General features: G+C 42.7%; 5 protein-coding genes across 5 annotated transcripts; 2 read left to right on the plus strand and 3 right to left on the minus strand.

Annotated features, from left to right (window-relative positions):
• Positions 1-1,299: 1,299 nt before the first annotated feature.
• On the minus strand, positions 1,300-1,521 carry C922_00161 (hypothetical protein; the record flags this gene model as incomplete). Its single annotated transcript, XM_008815778.1, has 1 exon — positions 1,300-1,521. One exon carries the CDS (start codon positions 1,519-1,521, stop codon positions 1,300-1,302), a length of 222 nt encoding a protein of 73 aa, XP_008814000.1.
• A 1,031-nt stretch (positions 1,522-2,552) lies between these two features.
• On the plus strand, positions 2,553-6,164 carry C922_00162 (hypothetical protein; the record flags this gene model as incomplete). The annotated part of the gene is made up of 1 exon (XM_008815779.1): positions 2,553-6,164. One exon carries the CDS (start codon positions 2,553-2,555, stop codon positions 6,162-6,164), a length of 3,612 nt encoding a protein of 1,203 aa, XP_008814001.1.
• A 225-nt stretch (positions 6,165-6,389) lies between these two features.
• Positions 6,390-6,755, plus strand: C922_00163 (hypothetical protein; the record flags this gene model as incomplete). The annotated part of the gene is made up of 1 exon (XM_008815780.1): positions 6,390-6,755. The coding sequence occupies one exon, from the start codon at positions 6,390-6,392 to the stop codon at positions 6,753-6,755; it is 366 nt and encodes a 121-aa protein (XP_008814002.1).
• Positions 6,756-7,378: 623 nt separating this feature from the next.
• Positions 7,379-10,537, minus strand: C922_00164 (valyl-tRNA synthetase; the record flags this gene model as incomplete). Its single annotated transcript, XM_008815781.1, has 1 exon — positions 7,379-10,537. The coding sequence occupies one exon, from the start codon at positions 10,535-10,537 to the stop codon at positions 7,379-7,381; it is 3,159 nt and encodes a 1,052-aa protein (XP_008814003.1).
• A 1,617-nt stretch (positions 10,538-12,154) lies between these two features.
• C922_00165 (hypothetical protein) lies at positions 12,155-18,211 on the minus strand (the record flags this gene model as incomplete). The annotated part of the gene is made up of 1 exon (XM_008815782.1): positions 12,155-18,211. The coding sequence occupies one exon, from the start codon at positions 18,209-18,211 to the stop codon at positions 12,155-12,157; it is 6,057 nt and encodes a 2,018-aa protein (XP_008814004.1).
• Positions 18,212-18,712: the final 501 nt, after the last annotated feature.

Consider the following 18,712-nt stretch of genomic DNA (forward strand, 5'->3'; position numbering starts at 1 on the left):
CCCCCATACCTTACTAGATTTTTTTACCCCCTCTTTTTGCGTGTTTTCACTACGATATGCATCTTTATACCAATTTAAAGAAATATCATGCCCGCATGAAGATGCACAAATTTTGTTTTCCCACAGCATTGGCAGCAGATAATTGGGCCCACTAATCCTGGATGAGCATATTGTCTCCCCCGGGCGCACTTTGTTTAAATATGAATTGCCATTTTTTCCTCTTTTTTTTTGCTGTCCTGTTGAGTGCAGTGGGTCCCCCCCCTAAACGCTGCACCTTTTATGCTGTGCCCCCTCCGCGGGGGGAGATACATTTTGAATTCCAGCCCTACATGAGGAATTGTAAAATGTAAAATGCAAATTTTAAAATGTAGATTGTAAATTGTAAAATGCACATTGTGAATTTTAAATTGTGAAATGCACATTGCGCGTTGCAAATTGCACATTGCAAATTTTACGTTTACGCTTTTCACCTATTTTTAACCGCTTTGCATTCCCCCCGCGCTGCACCGTTGGTTTACCACCAAACTGCACCTTCCCCTTTTGCCTTCAGGTGTGTATTCATCCCCCTTGCTGCGCGGCGGCGAGCGCATCTGCCCTGTGTACCTTTTTTTTGCACCACTCATATTGCACATCAGTGGACTGTGCCTGTATCAGTCTGCATGCAAAATTAGAGTAAAGGAGACGTGCGCGTTTCTTTATCATTTATTAACCAGTGCAGTCTTTTTTTACTGACCTACTCGTGTTCGCCTTTTTATATGAATACCAATTTTTTGTTTTAATTTTTTTTTTCCTCAAAATGAGACCTACCCATTTGGGTATGAAAAGATCGTATTAGTTGTTTCAGTGTGCTGTTGGACGCGCAGCTTTTTTTCGTCGGTCCTTTGCTGTAAGGAGCCTGTCCCATTTGCAATTCTCAGTAGCGAAAAAAGCGAGCTGGAAAAAAGCGAGCGGGCAAAATTTACGCAAAAAATTAATCCCTGTGGGGACAAAAATGGGGCCACGAATCGGGAGCACTGGGGATGGAATAAGCAAAATGGGGGAAAAGGCTACGCTCCGGGACGTCTTTTTCATTGCCGCGCTTCGGGTGATAAATACTGTACACAGCATGTGGTGCAGGAATGGTGAAGCTTTCTACGTAGTTCCTTCTTTGCACTTCCCACCCCCCATGATTTAATCCCCTCAGCTTGCGCACATTTTGCAGAAACGAATGATAGGTAGTCCCCCCTGGGTGGGTGTTCTTGCACAAAAAAAAGGTGGGTACCCTTATATGCGTATATATATATAATTATAACCCCACCTTCAGATGGCCTTCTTCCCCGTGTATAAGGTATTCCTTGTGTCATCTAGGCCGATCCGATCGTGCACGTAGTTCACACTTTTGCTGCAGGTTCGTTCGAAAATGTGCACTTCCGGGACGCATTTGCTTATGTCGTCATCATATTTATGCAAGCACAAAATTAGGGGTTGCATGTTGCACACGATTTGTTCCTTCAGTTTCGACCCGACTTTGAATTCCCCCATCTGTGGCGTACACGAGTGGATATGCAGGCGTATTTGCTATGGCTCTGTACCTACGCAGATATGTTATATGCCTTCTTATGGTATACTTCCTGCGGGGACAGAATCTGGACAAACGTGATACCATCGCTTGGTTGGTCTTCCGCCGGGAACTCCTAGTCCTGCTGCAAAGTGTGGGAGAATAGTTAAGTGAGTGCATATGGGTTACATAGGCATTATCCCTTGCGCATGCGAGGCCTTTCTGTGAGCATACTTAAAGACATACCTGTTTTGGTTGATTATGTAGGATCAGATCTTTAGCTCTTTTTAAAAGGAGGCCAGATAATTTCGCCGTGATTGGAGGTGTTTCTTTTTTCTTTACAGTTATTTTTTTTTTTTAATTTTATTTTTTATTTTTTTTTGAATTTTTTTTTAATTTTATTTTTTTTTTTCGTTCACCCCTATGACGCATAGCCAACCCAGTCGACTCCCATCAGTTTGCGAAATCGTTTAGGAGTTGCCCTCAACGCAGAATGGAATGGCTGGAAGGAACGAATTGTTGTTTTAAGAGGATGTAAGAGATAGCCCTGTAATAAGCTGACGGGGATGATAAGTAGCAAAAGAAAGAGGAGAGCTAACTGCATGGAGCGCTAACTCCCCAGATCGCTAACTCCACGTTCAGTTGTTGGGCGCCGGCGCTGTTTGATCCATTCATTGATTGTTCCCCAATTTGTGCATTTGACATTTTCGCCACTCACTTAAAACATGTGATCGCGTTGCAAACCGAAGTCTTGAAGATTCTCCTTCATCGCGAAGGGATTCCCCTTGTGGTTCCAAATAAGGGCACATCCACACGGTGCCTTTTTTTCTTGTCGAAACGTGGGGGGTAGTCTCTCCCGATGTGGGGTCTAGCAACGCACGTATGGGAAATTCCCTGACATAGACGTGACTACACGCACGTGTACTCTTACGCGTAGGTAGAAACACGGTTAAAAGAGGCGGCTCCAAAGGAAGCCGCAGCGTATAGCAAGAGCACCTCTCCCCCTGCTGGCACCATGAAACTTGACGTTAGTGAGATATTTCGAAACTACGACCAGAGGAAAGCCATTGAACATATCGAGAATCTGCGCAACGACATCAGAAGCAAGGAAGAGTCCATAAAAACATTTTTGAAAGAAAAAAGCAGCCAGGTGATTGACAATACTATCAAGATTAAAAGTGTGTATGCCAGTGTGGACAAAATAACATGCCACTTGGAAGACATCATTTGCGCTTACAATGATTTAATCGGTGGCGTTAGAAACACAGCGTCGGTGAATTTTGGAGAGCCATCAATGCACACAGAAAAATTCGGAGAATCAGAAAAGGAGATCATAAAAGAGGTGTGGAAAAGAAAATGCGACAGTTACGATTTTTTATTTCAAAGTTGCCATTTGGGAAGAAGCACAGGAGAGGGGAAAAATCCCCCCTGTGAAGATGCGTACCATATTGTAAAAACGGAAAAGGAGGAACTACTGAATTACGACTGCTTCTACCTTAACAACTATATCAACCATGTATATGTTGACGTGAATAAAAAAATGAGCGAAGAAAACTACTCATTTGTGCTGAATAAATTATACACAGATATATTTCTCTGCATCAAGGTCCTCAGCTCTTTACTCAAAAATGAAAAAATTAAAAACATTTACATTAACATGTTTAATAGCAACAGGTCCGTTTTGTACTTAAATACGTATGTAAAGAAACACAAGGAAAATTTCTGTGATATTCTCTTGAAGCTGATATATGCCTCTTACCACAATTTGGCATACAACTTCTCCTGTAAAATGGACAGCATTCCCCAGTCAGTAATCGTCTTGTTGCTTTTTTACAACAAACAGAATTGCCAAATCGTGGAAATTGTAAAAGACGATTTGTTCAAGGAAATTCTCAACGCGAGAATAAATTTGTTACACAACTTTGTGCACAGAGGGAGCCACGTAGAGGATGAGGCTCTACCCCTCCACAAGATAAAAGCGTTATTTTTGCAAATTACTTATCTGGTTTTGCACACCAAATATATGATCCTTCTTCTGATCGATGTGAGTAATGAGCGCTTCCGCCAAGGGGTGAAGGACGGTCAGGTTAGCGGTCTCGAAGAGGGATGTCCCGTGGAGTGGGAAGATAAAACTGCACAGACTTATGACGACCACGCCAGTGGGAACGACGCAACGGACACGGAGGAAAACCTCTTCTTGCGAAGAATGCAGATGGATCTGTTCATCCTGCAGAATATACCTCATGAAAAGGCAAAGAAAAACAAGCAGTATTTCAATTATGCCATAAATAGCATGGAAGAAATAAAGAAGACGCTGAACGAAGGAATCGCTGAGAAGTTCAGCTTACTACAAAAAACGTATGTCCAATTTGCGCGCCGCACTTATGACTATATGATCCACCTTCTACATGTCTACTATTGCAAAAATGATTACAGCGTAACATGCGGCCAGTTGTTCACAGAGTATGCAAATATAAACAGATTGTACAACAAAATGAAGGGTAAAATCCAAATGAAAGAAAAGTACTATCGCAAATATATTAAAGATGTTGATTTTTACCTGAATAATAATTATCTGCATGCTATTCATGATGAAGTTTTCCAGATTTTTTTTTTCCTTTTTTTTAACAAATTTGTGTGTGCAATTCCCTTTTTTGATCAAAATCCAGTTGATAAGTGGAAGCTCGTAATGACGAAATTTTTCCACAATTTGTTTTGCAACATCTCCATTTCTTATGAGAGAAATTGCGAAATTAGAGATTGGGTGTTTTATTCCTTCCTGCTGAATTCATTTTATTACTACTGGGAATTTTTTTCCATCGATTTGGATGGCATATATGCGCAATTTTACAATGTGGACAGGGAGTTAACTGAAGACCAACATATAAGAAAAAATGATCACAAAGAATCGACAGAGCGTGTACAAGCGGGGGGAAACTTATCCAGAGAGGGACATTTTCATAATGGCTTTAAAAAAATTTTAAAAGAAAAAATTCACCCCCTTATATTTTCAGCCTACAAGCTGATTATCTTCATAGAGACGAAAGAGATTAACCACAGCGCGAATGCGGACTTTCTCTTTGTAGAACAAGGCGCACATGATGCTGCGGATTTTTTCACAATGTTCGACTCGTTTATGAGTATTCTGAAGAGCCACACTAGGGAAGGGGCATACGCCAGAGAGAATGCAAATGGGAACGCCATCGTGCAGGGAGAACCAACTTCCATTCGTAGTTGCGGAAGTGATGTCAAAAAGGAGAGCAGCAATTGTACTTCAAATAGGTGCTCTAATCTGGTATGCTTCTTAAAAGTGCCGCAGGGGGAGGATCCTACCCACGTGGAAAACACCCCAATGAGGAAGTGTCCAAATGATGAAGCCACCATGCGTGACAATAACGTGGATTGCAAAACGGTGAACCTCGAGCAGGAAGAACAGAATGGCATGGTGAAAGGAACGGGACCACCTCACAGTGAGAGCATGCCGAATTGCGGTGATCAAATCGGAGAGACAGAAAACTCGGAGGAGGAAGAATATAAGGAGCTCCGTCTCTACGTCAACCTGCTTAGGCATAACGATAAGCGCGCGTGGACCCATTTCCTGAGTGCCCACGATGGCATCGATGAGGCAGTAGCGGACGACTCCGAGGGGGAGTCCAATTTCTCCCTCAATGATTTAAAGGGCATTTTTCTACACATAGTGTACAAAATATTGAAGACATCTCTGAAATGCTTCTGTGTGGAGTACCTGGACAATCTGGAGGAGCATTTGCATTTCTATCTGAACATGTTAATAAATAATGATATAAAAAATATTTTATGCGAAAAAATGAATGGCCATTTGGTGAATATTTTCTCCTTTTCCAACCTCTTTATCCTCTACGTTGAAAGGTTATGCAAAACGGATATGTATCGAAGCATAGTTATCTTCCTCGTAAAAACTGCGCTACAGAAGGAGGTATACAAAATATATGCGCAATTTATTTGCCTCGTGAAGGAAGTGTATTCTTCCCAGTATGCACAATCGAATGAAAAGAATAAAACGCTTTTAAATGAGAAAGTAACCCAATTGTATAACATTATTTTGTTGGACTTATCATTTTGTGCATATATTTTGGACAATAATAATATCATACACAAGTCCACGTATGATGATCTGATGCGGCGGTATAGAAACTACGAAAGGTATTACATCAAGTCCTGCCTTTATTTTGTTCACATTTATAAAGAAAAATATAACGTGTATAGTGAAAATATGATTGAATGCAATACGGGAAGGCACCCATTTTGGGAAAAGCTAAACGAAAAAGACGCGGAAAAGAAGAAAAAAAAAAATGCAGAAATGTACGCCTTCAAATATTTAATTGATAACATTTTGACGGAACTCAATAATTTAGATAATCTTAATGGAATTATTTTCCAGAAACATATACGCCTCTTAGCTCAGAATGTGATATGCGACTCCTACTTATTATATTACTTATTTGTCGAGGGACCCACCATTAATAACCTTTTGGACAATGTGCAGACGGACACAAAAACGAGTTCTTTGGAGATTTTCCATTTTAATCAAGTCAGCTCCATTGACGACAATTCGATTGAGGACAATTTGTTGAAGTTTTTTTTTTAAAGACGAAGACGGGGGAACCACATCAAGGTGAACTTTTCTTCGCAGCTTGGATGATGCCCCGCGTTAATTCCGCACTCGTATTTGATCTTATGTAATATATACCTTTTTTTCATTACGCCTGTAGAGATAGAGAGGGGTATTTTTTTTTTTTCTTCTTTTTTTTTTTTTTTCTTTTTTACGACTTGCTGGACCATCCCCCCATTTTGTGCCGCACCGCTGTATAAAATGAAAAGGGTTGAGGACAAAATGTACGAGGAAATTTGCAATGAAGAGGAGTATAAAAAACTGTTTGAAGAAAAAAATGACATCCTCTACATCGTAGACGTTTATACCAAGTGGTGCGGACCATGTCTCTTCACCTTCGAAATTATAAACAAAATTTACAAAGCCAATTTTACCTTCACAGAGAGCGTAAAAATAGTAGCCGTGTGCGCGCAAAATATCGCCTCGTTAAAAAACTACGATAATAATTCCAAGCCATTTTACTTAATACTGAAAAATGGAGAAATTATTCGCCAAATTCAGGGATGCAACACGCCTCATATATTTGCGCTGATTGATGAGCACTTGTTGGGTACCAAATTTAACTGAGGGTTTGTTTGGTGCGAAAATGTGCGTCGGCGAATGTCGCTGGAAGGAGGGAAAAGCAGTTACTAGGCTGCGTGGAGGGGTGCAAAACGCATACATGTCGAAGTGTCCCAATGTGGCAGTGCCGAAGTTCCGAAGTGGCGCAACGTCACACCATCACAGAATGACTAAGGCGTGGCCAGCGGCATAGTGCTGCTAACGGCATATCGAATTGTCGCACAATTCGCACGGGTTACGGCGCGCGCGCTTGGAAGAATGCCTCGTCAGGTGCCTAGCACGCCTCACCCCGTATGTCATCCAGAAAGAGTGCATCTTCTGTCTTGATTTGTGCATGGACGAATATGTCCACGCACATGCGTGTACTGGGTTCACGCTTGTTATCTGTGCATATTCATTTGCACGGAGCACGCCTTCCCCTTGGTGTATCCCCCAGAAGGGGGCTGCTCCCTGGCGCTGATGCACACGTGCAAGTGTACACATATAGGTACAAATGTACGCACATGTACACACATATGCTTGCACGCTGGGCGCAAAATAAGTTTCGTTAACTTGTTTTTTTTTCCCAATTGGGTACTCCCCTAATTAATACTTTTACGCGAAAACCCCCCTTTTTTCGTTACGCGGACTTACGCATTCTTTAAGCATTCGTTAATCTCCGAAATGATGTTGGACACGACCAAAATTTGCGCGTTCAGCTCGTCGATTTTTTCCGCGTACAAATTTCTGACCTGTTCAGGCACTTTTTGCGCATAGTTAGGATCATTGGTTTTTTTCAAATAGGAATCTAAAGAAGTTTGGAGCTTCTTATTCTTGTTTTGCATATTCGTCAGTAGCGGCTTGAGGTACTCCTCAGTGGATTGCACGTAGATAATGAACTGGTTGGCTACAATATCCTTGAGGCATCTTTTTATTTCAGCAATGAGATCATCGGAAAGTTCCTCCACGTTGTATTTAATGACCGTGAGGGTACCCAATTTGGCCAATGTCTGTATTTTATTTTTTACCTTTAAGATAAAACCTTCGTCTTGCTGATTCTTGGCAGAAATGTAACAATTGAGTTTTATCTTGGGAGGAATTTCCAGATTAGAAATGAACGATCTGAACTGCTTAACAATGCTCATAAATTTGTTCATTTCGGAGTTAACCGTTTCATCATTCCAAGAAGGCATGTACTCTGGGTAGGGGGCTACAGAAATGGATCCAAATTTGTATCCCTCGGCTGCGATCTTGTGGTACAGCTCTTCCGTTATGAAGGGCGAAATGGGGTGCAAAAGTCTCAGTCCATAATCCAGACACGCATGTAGCGTCTTGTTAGCATGGAGTGCCGTTGAACCGGTGAGAAGATGCCCCTCGCTGATGGAAACGCTGTCCTTGATGTGGCTCTCCCCGGTTGTTACGTCCTCCCTTTTTTCCTCACTAGGGGCTTCTTCCTTCTTCTCTGGTTCGGAGGACTCAACATTAAGACGGGCCTTGATAAGCTCCAAGTACACATCGCACAAATCGTAGAGCCAAAAGTTGTACGCAGAGAATGCTGCCTCGGAGAAGTTATACGTATCAAAACTTTCATTGGCACTTTTTATATACACATTTAACCGGTGGAGAATCCACTTATCTTCCCACTGCAACGAATGCACATAATCCGGTTTGGAAAGAAGGACGTTACAATTGTCGTAATTATCTGGCAACGTCTTCAAAAAGAACTTAACAGCATTCCACAGTTTATTGCAAAAATGTCGATACCCAATTATTCTATTGATGTCTAGGTTCACATTTCTCCCCTGCTTCAGATAGGTTAGGAGACCAAATCGTAGAGCATCGGTTCCACATTCTGGGATTCCCTTGGGGAACTCCTTTTTCTGCAATTCTAATGCTCTTTTGATTTCTTTTTCGGGTAAATTTCCTTCATACAATTTTTGATTTAATCCCTGTAGGCTAATTCCATCGATGATGTCCAAGGGGTCCACGACGTTTCCTTTGCTTTTACTCATCTTCTCCCCTTTGGAGTCCCTAATCATTGCATGTAGGTAAATGGTATTAAAAGGGAGTGTCTTCATAAGGTGAAGCGAAACCATTACCATTCTAGCTACCCAGAAGAAGAGAATATCCTGACCCGTCTCTAAAATACTGTTCGGGAAGAAGTGTTCCAGATCTTCCGTCTTTTCTGGCCATCCTAAAGAGCTGAATGGAACCAGGGCGGAAGAGAACCACGTGTCGAGTACGTCTTCATCTTGTACCAACTCGAACGTAGACTCGGACTGCTCATTTTGGGGTACCATCTTTTTGGCCTTTTCCATGCACTCTTCGTAGGATCCGCCAACAACCCACTTTTCCTCTGCTTCCACACCTTCCTCTCCAGTGGGGTCTGCCTCTTCTGATTGATTCGAATTATCACGGCTCCCCTCCGCTTCGACGCTCGGATCCCCTTTTTTGACAATTTTGTAGGCTGGAATTCGATGGCCCCACCATAGCTGCCTCGATATGCACCAATCGTGCACATTTTCTAGCCAGTAAAACCAGGTGTTAACATGCTGCGGGGGAATAATTGTGAGTTGCTTCTCCTTCACGCAGTTAATGGCTTGTCTGCCGAGCTCACTACAGTTTACGTACCACTGTGGTATGAGCATATACTCGATGATGTCATTTGTTCTGGAACACAAAGGAAGAGACATCGAGTTAGGAATTTTATCCGAGAGCAGATTTAACTTCTTTAATTCTTCCTGGATTTTAAATCTACATTCAAATCGGTGCATCCCTTCAAATAATTTGCCTCCATTTCTGTTAATATGTCCATCCCGGGTAAAAATATTTATGGACTTCAAATTATGCCTCTTCATCATTTCGTAGTCATTTTTATCATGAGCTGGCGTTATCTTCACAGCTCCAGTACCGTATTCCATGTCGACATAGGCATCCGCAATGATGGTTATTTTACGGTCCGGAATGAAGGGGTGTACAATTTCTTTTCCCACTAAGTGAGCATACCTCTTATCATTTGGATGCACCGCCACAGCAACATCTCCCAACATGGTTTCAATTCGCGTTGTTGCCACTTCGATTTTTTCTTCACTGTCCTTAATTTGGTAAAAGAACTTATATAATACGCCAACTTCGACCAGGTGATCAAATGAGGGGATCTTAATTTTTGTTGGCTTCTTTATTTCTTCAAGGTTCACCTCAATATCGGAGAGAGCCGTCTTTAAATGGGGGCACCAGGCAACCAATCGGTTGTCTCTATAAATCAATCCGCTATCATAAAATCTTATAAATGCTTCCTTCACAGCTGCGGACAATTTCTCGTTCATAGTGAAATACTCCCTTGACCAATCAACGGACGCACCGATTCGCCTAATTTGATTATTAATTTTATTTCCATGGAGATCCTTCCATTCGTAAATCTTTTTCACAAACTCTTCTCTTCCATAATCTTGTCGTATTTTTTGCTCCTTCTTAAATAGTATTTTTTCCACAACGGTCTGTGTTGCTATCCCTGCGTGGTCTGTCCCTGGCACGTAGAGGGTTAAAAAATTTTTCATTCTCTTGTATCGAACTAAGGAATCCTGAATGGCTATGGTTAACGTGTGGCCAATGTGTAACGTTCCTGTCACATTTGGTGGGGGCAACACAATGACGAACTTGTCACTCGGACGCTTATCTCCTAGCAACTCCTTTTTCGGTTTGAAATAATCATTCTGCTCCCAGAAGGAGTACCACTTGGCCTCGACCTCCTTGGGGTCATACGCATCTTTCATGCTTTTCAAATTTTCTTTTATGTTTTTTCCTTCCATTTTGTTGAACCTGCAGTGTAAGTATCTTCTTGGTTGGTGGTAAGCAGCTATCCGTATGTGGAATCGTACGTTCATGCGAAGGGGGGGTGCAGAGGAGTCCCAAGCCAAGTTTTAAAAATGGGCCACGAAAAAGAAGAAGAAAAATGACACGCGAATTTGGCAAAACGGTTGTGCTGTTGATGGTGATGATGCCAATAGCAGCGACCTCATTTATGTTCACTGCCACTTCGCACAAACGGGTTACGCCTCTTTCCCTTTCGAGGCCGAATACCACCTACGTGCAGCAGCCAGGGAGAAGATCAATTTTCAGATCTCCTCCTACAATATACCGCACATAGGTAGGGTTATACTCTTCCCTTCATGGATGTAGAATTTTTGTCCACTCCAGCGCTACATGGGCAAGAGCATATGTTGCGAGTAACTTTTTGCAGCGGTTCCTTCCGAAGGGTCATCCACTGGGGAATATTTTTCTGGGGCCTCGAAACATGCAAAACTGCTGAGCAGAAGTGCTGCTTTTATCGTTTTAAAAAATGTGGGACAGAGCCTTGTTGCGAGGCGCAGAGGGAATACTAAAATGAGGGGGAAGAATGGCCAAGCAAAATCGCCATGTTGCCACGGCGAAGAGGAAACCATAACGCCATCCAATTAATGGCGGCACTTTATGCAGCGCCCACGACCTTCGTCGAGTTTAACATGGCGAATTTTTTTTACCGCTTCGCTCCTATTGCGCGAAGAACCGCACAACTATCGCTGATCTCTTCGGTAGAAAAATTGAAGAAAGCCTTTCCACCATTTTTCTCTTTCGCCGCAAAGCGTCATTTTTGCCGTGGGTTATTTTATTACATATAAAAGGGTGACAAACAAGAAAGCAACCTTTTCGCTCGTCATGGTGCAATTATGAACAGTGCCTTGTCGAATCGGGCGATGTTGGGGGACAGTGATAGATCGGACAAGGGATCAGAAATAATGCCCCCCGGGGAATTTAAAAAGAAGGAAAAATACACCATGTATCCGTCTTTAGGTTCGGGGATGTGCTGCCTCCGTGTGCAAGCGCCGAAGTTACACTCATATGGTTTTTCTTATGTGTACAATGGACGAAAAAAAAAAAAAAAAAAAAAAATAAATGATCATGGATTTCTGCCACACCGGTAAAGTCTTCCCGTAGCTCTTTATTCCTAAGGAGAGCTCCTATATAGCGCCGCGGACAGCGGTAGCCTCTCTCATGGTGGGCGCTTCTTCCAATTTTGGTGACTTCCACATGGGGCCGCAGCACAATTTGTGCTTGTACAGTCAGCATTAGGATTTTCCACACAGAGATCCCCAGAAGGGGATCTTTTACATAAATTTTTTTCTTTTCTTCTTTTTCGTCTTCTTCTTCTTTTTCTTTTTCTTTCATAATTGATATACCCGTCTGTACAGTGTTGTTCCTATTTCGGGTCTAACCACACTTGCCGCTACGCTAGAAAGTGTCCCCAAGGGATAGGTGGACCCGGTCAACACATGGAAACGTCCATCAGCACTTCCCATCAGCACTCTCTACACCCCCGGAAGCAGTAATTAAACACCTTAACAGAACTGCGTACCCTCCCCCCGGCAACACTTCCTACACCCCTTCCTCTACATATACTCGTCAACGAAGCGACTGCCATTTTGTGAGTTGCTCCAAAACTGAAACGAATCGGTGGTGACCCCCGTGTGGAAGAGATCACTGACCATTCCCATTTCTAAAGCATGCTCATTCCGCATACCTTCGTACGTAGAGGGGTGTGCCATTACCGGAATGTTGCCCACGTGAAGTGTATTGTCCCCCCTAATTGTTATTGCTGCACTGTGGTCAGTATCTCCCATTGATGCCCTTCCACTAGAGTTCCACTTTTGATGAATAAGTTCTCTCCTTGCATGCACAAAATTTGTATCAAAAGAATGACAGGTGTTCTGGAGCCGGTTGCAATTCTCCACGCTTATCTCATTTGACATTTCAGACTCCTCCGCCAGGCTTCCACCTACAGGTCCTACTACCATGTTGGAAAATCTATCTTGTGTTGAGTACCCAAACTGAATTTTACTTAGCGAGGTACTCGTACTAGCCATGCTCATGTGATTGGAAGCAGCTGTATAGACTACACCATCGGTGTTACTCATCTGGGGGGGTGAATAGAACTTCTCCTTATGCGTATTTGCGAAGTCTGTGTTTCCGATCCTACCGCTACCACTTTGGAAACTCCTATCATTAGTTATTCCAATCTGATTTTTTTTCAATCTTCGCAGGAGTGCTTCATTGGATCCGTTCATGTGTTCACTAGGAAGAGTGTTCCTTGGAACGGTGCAATTTAGCTGGCTGGGGGTTCTACTGTGTAGCTGGTTTGGGGTTCCTCTACTGTCTGCTTTTTTTGATTCTACTGTGGAGAGGTAGCTCTGCTGTTGATCTATTTCGTAGCATGTTTGATTTTCCGTCTTACATTTCGAATTGTAGAGACCGTCCCTTGGTGTAGTACCCGATTTACCATCATGTGAGCAATTGGACCTATGAGAACCTTTTTTGGGTATGGCGGAAGGTGCCTCTAACATGGTACCCCCGGGTTGCACACCTCCTTCCAATTTTGTCCTAACTGCCCTATCTGTGTCGGTCCCCCCGACGTCCCGTTTCTTTGTATTCATATTATTCTTCGTATTCATATTATTCTTCTTATTTTTATCCTTCTTCCCGGAAATTGAAAGATTCTTACTAGTCAGTAGGTACCTGCTCCTCAATTCTTTGAGTGCCTTGATGGTAATCTTAACGCCACTCCCTTTCAGCATAGCGATCCATTCCCTTTTATACCCATTCCGTTCGCATGCGAGGAGGCAATATTTTTCCGCCACATTCCATACTCCTAAAATATGAGCAGCTCTGTACAGGTCCCTTATTTTCATGTCTCCGAAGGTCGATCTAGAAGTAGGGAATAACCCATTTGATGATAGAAGCTCGTCACACATCTTCACATCTGTCATTCTTTTTTGGTGTAGCGCTTTTCGCAATATGGCTCTCCCATAGGTTCCTATCGGGATGTCAAACCCTGGGTACCACTCGATGAGATAGCTGTTTTGGGATTTCTTCGTGAAGGCTTCGCTGGTACTCTTCTTCACATCTTCAGGAGAGGGATTGCTCAAGCTGTTGGGCAGTTCTCCATCACAGTGGCTACCATCCAGCGGCAGGAATTCTTCACAGTTGCTCCCATTTGGGAAAGAATATTCAAAATGTTGCACTTTCAGGGGGGTAGCTAAATTCTTCCTTCCAGTTGTAGCAATCTCATCCTTGGTGTCTCTTTTCTCATTCATCGTGAAGAAGTCGATGGGAAGATTTGTCCTACTAGTGAAATTGTCCTTGTGAAGGTCTCTCCCTAAATGGTAATCACTTCTGTTCATCGCTTCGATTTCTTTAGGACAAGTACCACTGTGGCTATTTTTTCCCAATTTTACTTCCCCCACTTGGGCAGCGAAATGGGGAAAGTTACGACCGACACCTTTGAGACCCCCCCCTTTTTTGTCGACTCCAGTTCCTCGTTCCAGAAACTGCGTCTTCTTATTTACTTGCTCCAAATCGGCGAGACGGATACAGCGCTCTCTCGAGTTGGAGTGGTTGTCCTTCTCCCCGCTTAAGTGGTCCAATCTAGCATCAGCATAGGATCGACGTTTCTTGGGGTCACTCGGAGGGGAGTCCTCCTCGGGGGTCTTTCCGAATTGAGATTTCCCATTTAAGGCTGCAATCGAGATGGCAATTCGGTTTAGGCTTCCCTCCATTTCGCCGTTTGATAATCGTCTTATTTTGTAATTCCCCCCCAGCTCAAGCTTCTCATTTCGAGGTGGATTCCCAACATGTGTGCGCTCAGACGGGGTGACCTCTTGTTCAGTCGCTTTCGACGTTTCGTCATTGGGACATACACTATGGGTGAAAGAATCCCATTTGAGATGGTTACTCCAAACGGGTTCACATTTCATGTTCCTTTTATCTGCACTATTGAAATGGTTAACCGGTTGGTTAATCTTTCTAGCGGTGGTGCTGGTCATTTCTGATCTGTTTCGTCCCTTTTTGGGTCTCTTGTTCTGAGTCGAATTGTTTGGAGTGGCAGGGTTGGGGGTGACCACCTTTTCATCACTGGGAAAGCTTAGAATTTTAAATTGTCTTTCCCTACGGAGTGAGTCGTTCGTGTGGAGGTTGTCCACTTCCGGATCATGCTCTTTGTTGTGCGCGTCTCTTTGTTTATATGTACAGGTGAACGGTGTGTTCATTTGGTTGCTTTGGTTGGTTTGGTTTATTTGGCTGATTTGATTTATTTGGTTGATTTGGTTTATTTGGCTGATTTGGTTTATTTGGCTGATTTGGTTTATTTGGCTGATTTGGTGTATTTGGCTGATTTGGTTTATTTGGCTGATTTTGTTGCTTTCTTTGCTTTCGCTGATTTTCTCCATTTTGTTGCCTCCATCTTTGGCCCAGTTGTGCCCGTCTTGCGTTATGGCCTTTTTGTGAGACAGAGGAAATTTCTCCCCTTTGGAGTCCTTACGAGCCGGAAAGAACCCACTGGGGGATGCACACCTGATTAGTAGATTCTCATATAAAGAGTGATCTTTCCCTGGTGGTACCATTCCATCCTGCATTCCCGAAGTCGCTGTTTCTTTCGTGTGTGTAAATGTCTCCTCCTTTTTGTCCACATCTCTTTTTGTGTAAATACTCTTGAGCCTTGTCTTGTTCTCACTTCTGTTACTGCAGATTTGGTCTGATCCATCTGCCATTTGGTAATCTTTTTCCACAATGATGGGGGGTAGAAGATCGCCCTTAGGAGGACTCTCATCATATGAGTGACCCGTTCGCAGTCCCCTCCTGCCTCGTTCCCCTCGTCTTGGCCTCCCAACACGCGCGGGATTAGAAGACAGCGTGGTGGAGGACTCCCTACTGGAATCCGCACAGGATTGTCCACTTCTGCTCCTCATTCTTTCATATTTGTTTGCAACCGCTAAGGACACAATGTCCGCGGGTAAATTTTTTCTATTTCTTAATATGGAGCTCTCCTTTATGCAGGAAGTTGTGTAACTTCTCTTCTGAATATTTCCACTGCTGCCTATTATGTATCTTTCCCGAGGAGACGACAGTTCATTTGTGAGCGTCCTTTTGTGAAGAAGAGGGATACTCCTCAATGTACATGTCGAGTCCCTAGCAAAGGAGAAGTTCCTAAGTGGATGTTTCTCACACTCTTCAGATCCACGACCGATGTGAATCCCCCCCTTCAACGGTAAAACGTCTTTCTCCGAATGGGCATGATCGTCTTCCCCATCTTTTATTGAGCCTTTTCCACATTGGTGATAATTTGTCTTCGTTCCGTTACGCATTAATTTTTGCTTTCTTTTTGTTATTTCTCCCTTGGGATTTCTTTCCTCCCAAAAGAGCCTCCTTTTGCTCCAGTAGACTTTCGGTTTAAGTGGAAATTTTTCTTTTTTCTCCAACTGATGAGTGTCTAAGATGATGGGATTTGTTCCTCCTCCTATTCTCCCATTTTTGCATGAAAGTTTTGCCTGATCGGAGGGGTCAATTGGTATTTTGCCCCCCAGTGTGCCGCTTCCCTCACGGTGGTTATTCTCCATTTCGTTTTCTTCTTCATTTAGTGACTTTCTAAGCATCAATCCAACCGCGTGGCAATTACACTTCGAATGAGTTATAGTTACATAACTTCGTTCCGGGAGGTTGACAGGCGCACCACGGGCTGATAAAACTCTCCCATGGAGGGAATCCACCCTGCTATCACCTAAGTTCTTACTACATCCACGTGGGTAATCCCAGGCTACGCCGCGTAACCGTTCGTTATTGGAAATATTCACTTTGTCTTCCTCTACCTGTGCATGCTTAAAATGCAGCTCTGGAACCTTTTCACTCAACTTGGATTGGCAACATATGCCCCATTGTTCCGAGTGACCCATGGGTAGACGTTGTACCACGTTTCTCGTGAAGAAGTGGGTGCACACATCCTGGATGTCATTCGTGTAGTTATTATTTCCTTTCTTCATATTAGCCTCCTCGTATATTTTTTTGAATTGGTCCGATGAGACGGAACCGTCTTTACGCTCGTCATTACAAATGTCACCAATGGGGTTAGCCTCAGACTTGGATGCGCTCGTGCACGTCGTGCTGCTTGTTAGGTAAAACTTATGCCCATTGTGGTTCTCATTGTCGTTCCCATGGCCGTTCCCATAGCCGTTTCCATGGACGCTGCCATTGTCTTTCCCGTTTGTTACTTTTTCATGAAGGGGATTGTTACCATTAGAATGACCCATTTGGGACGACTTCATGCCATCTGGGTTTCCCTCTTCCGTAAAACACCGTCCACAGCTTTTTTGCGAATTGCTAAAACTCACATCGCTATCGCTGCAGGGATACCATTTCGTAGTCCCCCCTTCTGGGCCAGCACGATGTGGTTTTTTCATCCCTATCTTGTTGTTCTCTCGGCGGCCGTGAGCGAATCCATTTTGGTAATTGAAAAGTGAGTGATATTCTTTGAGGCACCCGTATTTGACCCCACCCAAATTGACAAAGAGTTGGCCGTTACCATTTTGTGGGGCGTTATTTCTTTCGAGGTGTGTCTGTACATGTTTACGGGAAGGAAGTGTGTACACTTTGGATTCATTTCGACCTCCTTCGAGTTTATGATCCGTTTTTCCCCTTGTGCAGCTTCCATTTCGGCAGAGTACATTTATAACTTTCTTTCTTGCGCAGGGGGTACTCCTCCAACGGCTGGTTGTTGAGAAGCCCGCTTCATTTTTGCACTTGTTCCTCAGCCTTTTTCTCATCCGTTTGTAAAACTCCATATCGTCATAGGACACAATTTGAACCCTTTGGTCGTGTGTAACAAAATGTGCATCCCTGTAAACACCTTCCGATTTTGTTGATTTATCATCTCGCTCTTCTTCAAACTGGTCAGTTAGTCCTTTTCGCAAAAGGAAAACTCCGTTAACCCACTTTTCATCATGTGGGGAGAAAAGAATGTCTATGACGCTGTTCTCACAATTGCTGAAATGTAGGTTTATCCTTTTTAAGAATTTCCCCTTTTCGTCACTTGACATTTGGAGATCCCGGTGCAGAATTTTTTTTTCTTTGGGGATCTCTCTAATCGATTGCTTCAGCCCATCATTGTTGTTTTGTTTAACGACATTTCCCCTGGTTTGTGAATTTTTTCCTGTCTTCGTATTCCCCCCCCCTATTTTGAAATATTTGCGGAGGATACTTTTAGACTTAATGGGAAAGCCATTTTCTCCTCTTCTACCTCTTTTCCCAAACTTAGCGAACTCCGCTCTGGGTCGAGTCCCCAGGTTACATGTGTACTTCTCCACTAAGTCTAGATGATTTTTTATAATTTTTTTAAAAAGAGCATTTTTGCCATACCGGTTTTTCTCTCCTTTGGCAAAATATTCCCTCTTAATTTTTTTAAAATTGGATAAGCTGGAAATTGGGGTAGGTACAGGCAGACTTGTAAACTTATCGAATGAGTCAAAGTGGTATTTTGCACCAAAATACATTTGAGCTTCACTCGCGAAGAAGTTGTTCATATATTCACAATAGTCATTACACAAAAAAGAGTTGTTATTATCATACTGAAAAAATTTACAAAATTGTTCCATTTCGTTTTTTATATTTCCATTGTTTATCATGTGTGTATATGTTGCATCAGAAATTTTTTGACGTGTCTTTTCCTGAGGGAATATTTTTCCATTTAATGCATTTTGCGTCTGTACTTTATGGCTATTTTTAAATTGGACGTGGCTTGGTTTTACTGCCTCGACAGAGTTAGAGCGTTTTTTGTCACAATGTTTGGAGAAATATGTATCAGGTGAGAAGGCCTGGCTTGGGAAGGCGGACATTATTTGAGTAGAACGATGTCTACCTGTGTTTAATCTTTTTAGTTTTGCTTTAAGGCCATAACAATGGCTATAGAATCCGGCATGAACGTTCATGCGGCCAACTAGCAAGTATATTTCTTCTTGCACCTTTTACTTATCTTTCTCATGAAAGTTAAAAAAAAGTAAAGCAGTTATCAAATAAGGTGTACATGTTATAATTCCACCATGTTGAGGGGAATTATAAACATTTAAAAAGTAAAATGGTATTATTTAAATATATCTATATGTTTTTTTTCCTTTTTCTAAAAAATG

This window comes from Plasmodium inui (genome assembly GCF_000524495.1).
Source record: "Plasmodium inui San Antonio 1 unplaced genomic scaffold supercont1.1, whole genome shotgun sequence".
Lineage (NCBI taxonomy): Eukaryota > Apicomplexa > Aconoidasida > Haemosporida > Plasmodiidae > Plasmodium > Plasmodium inui.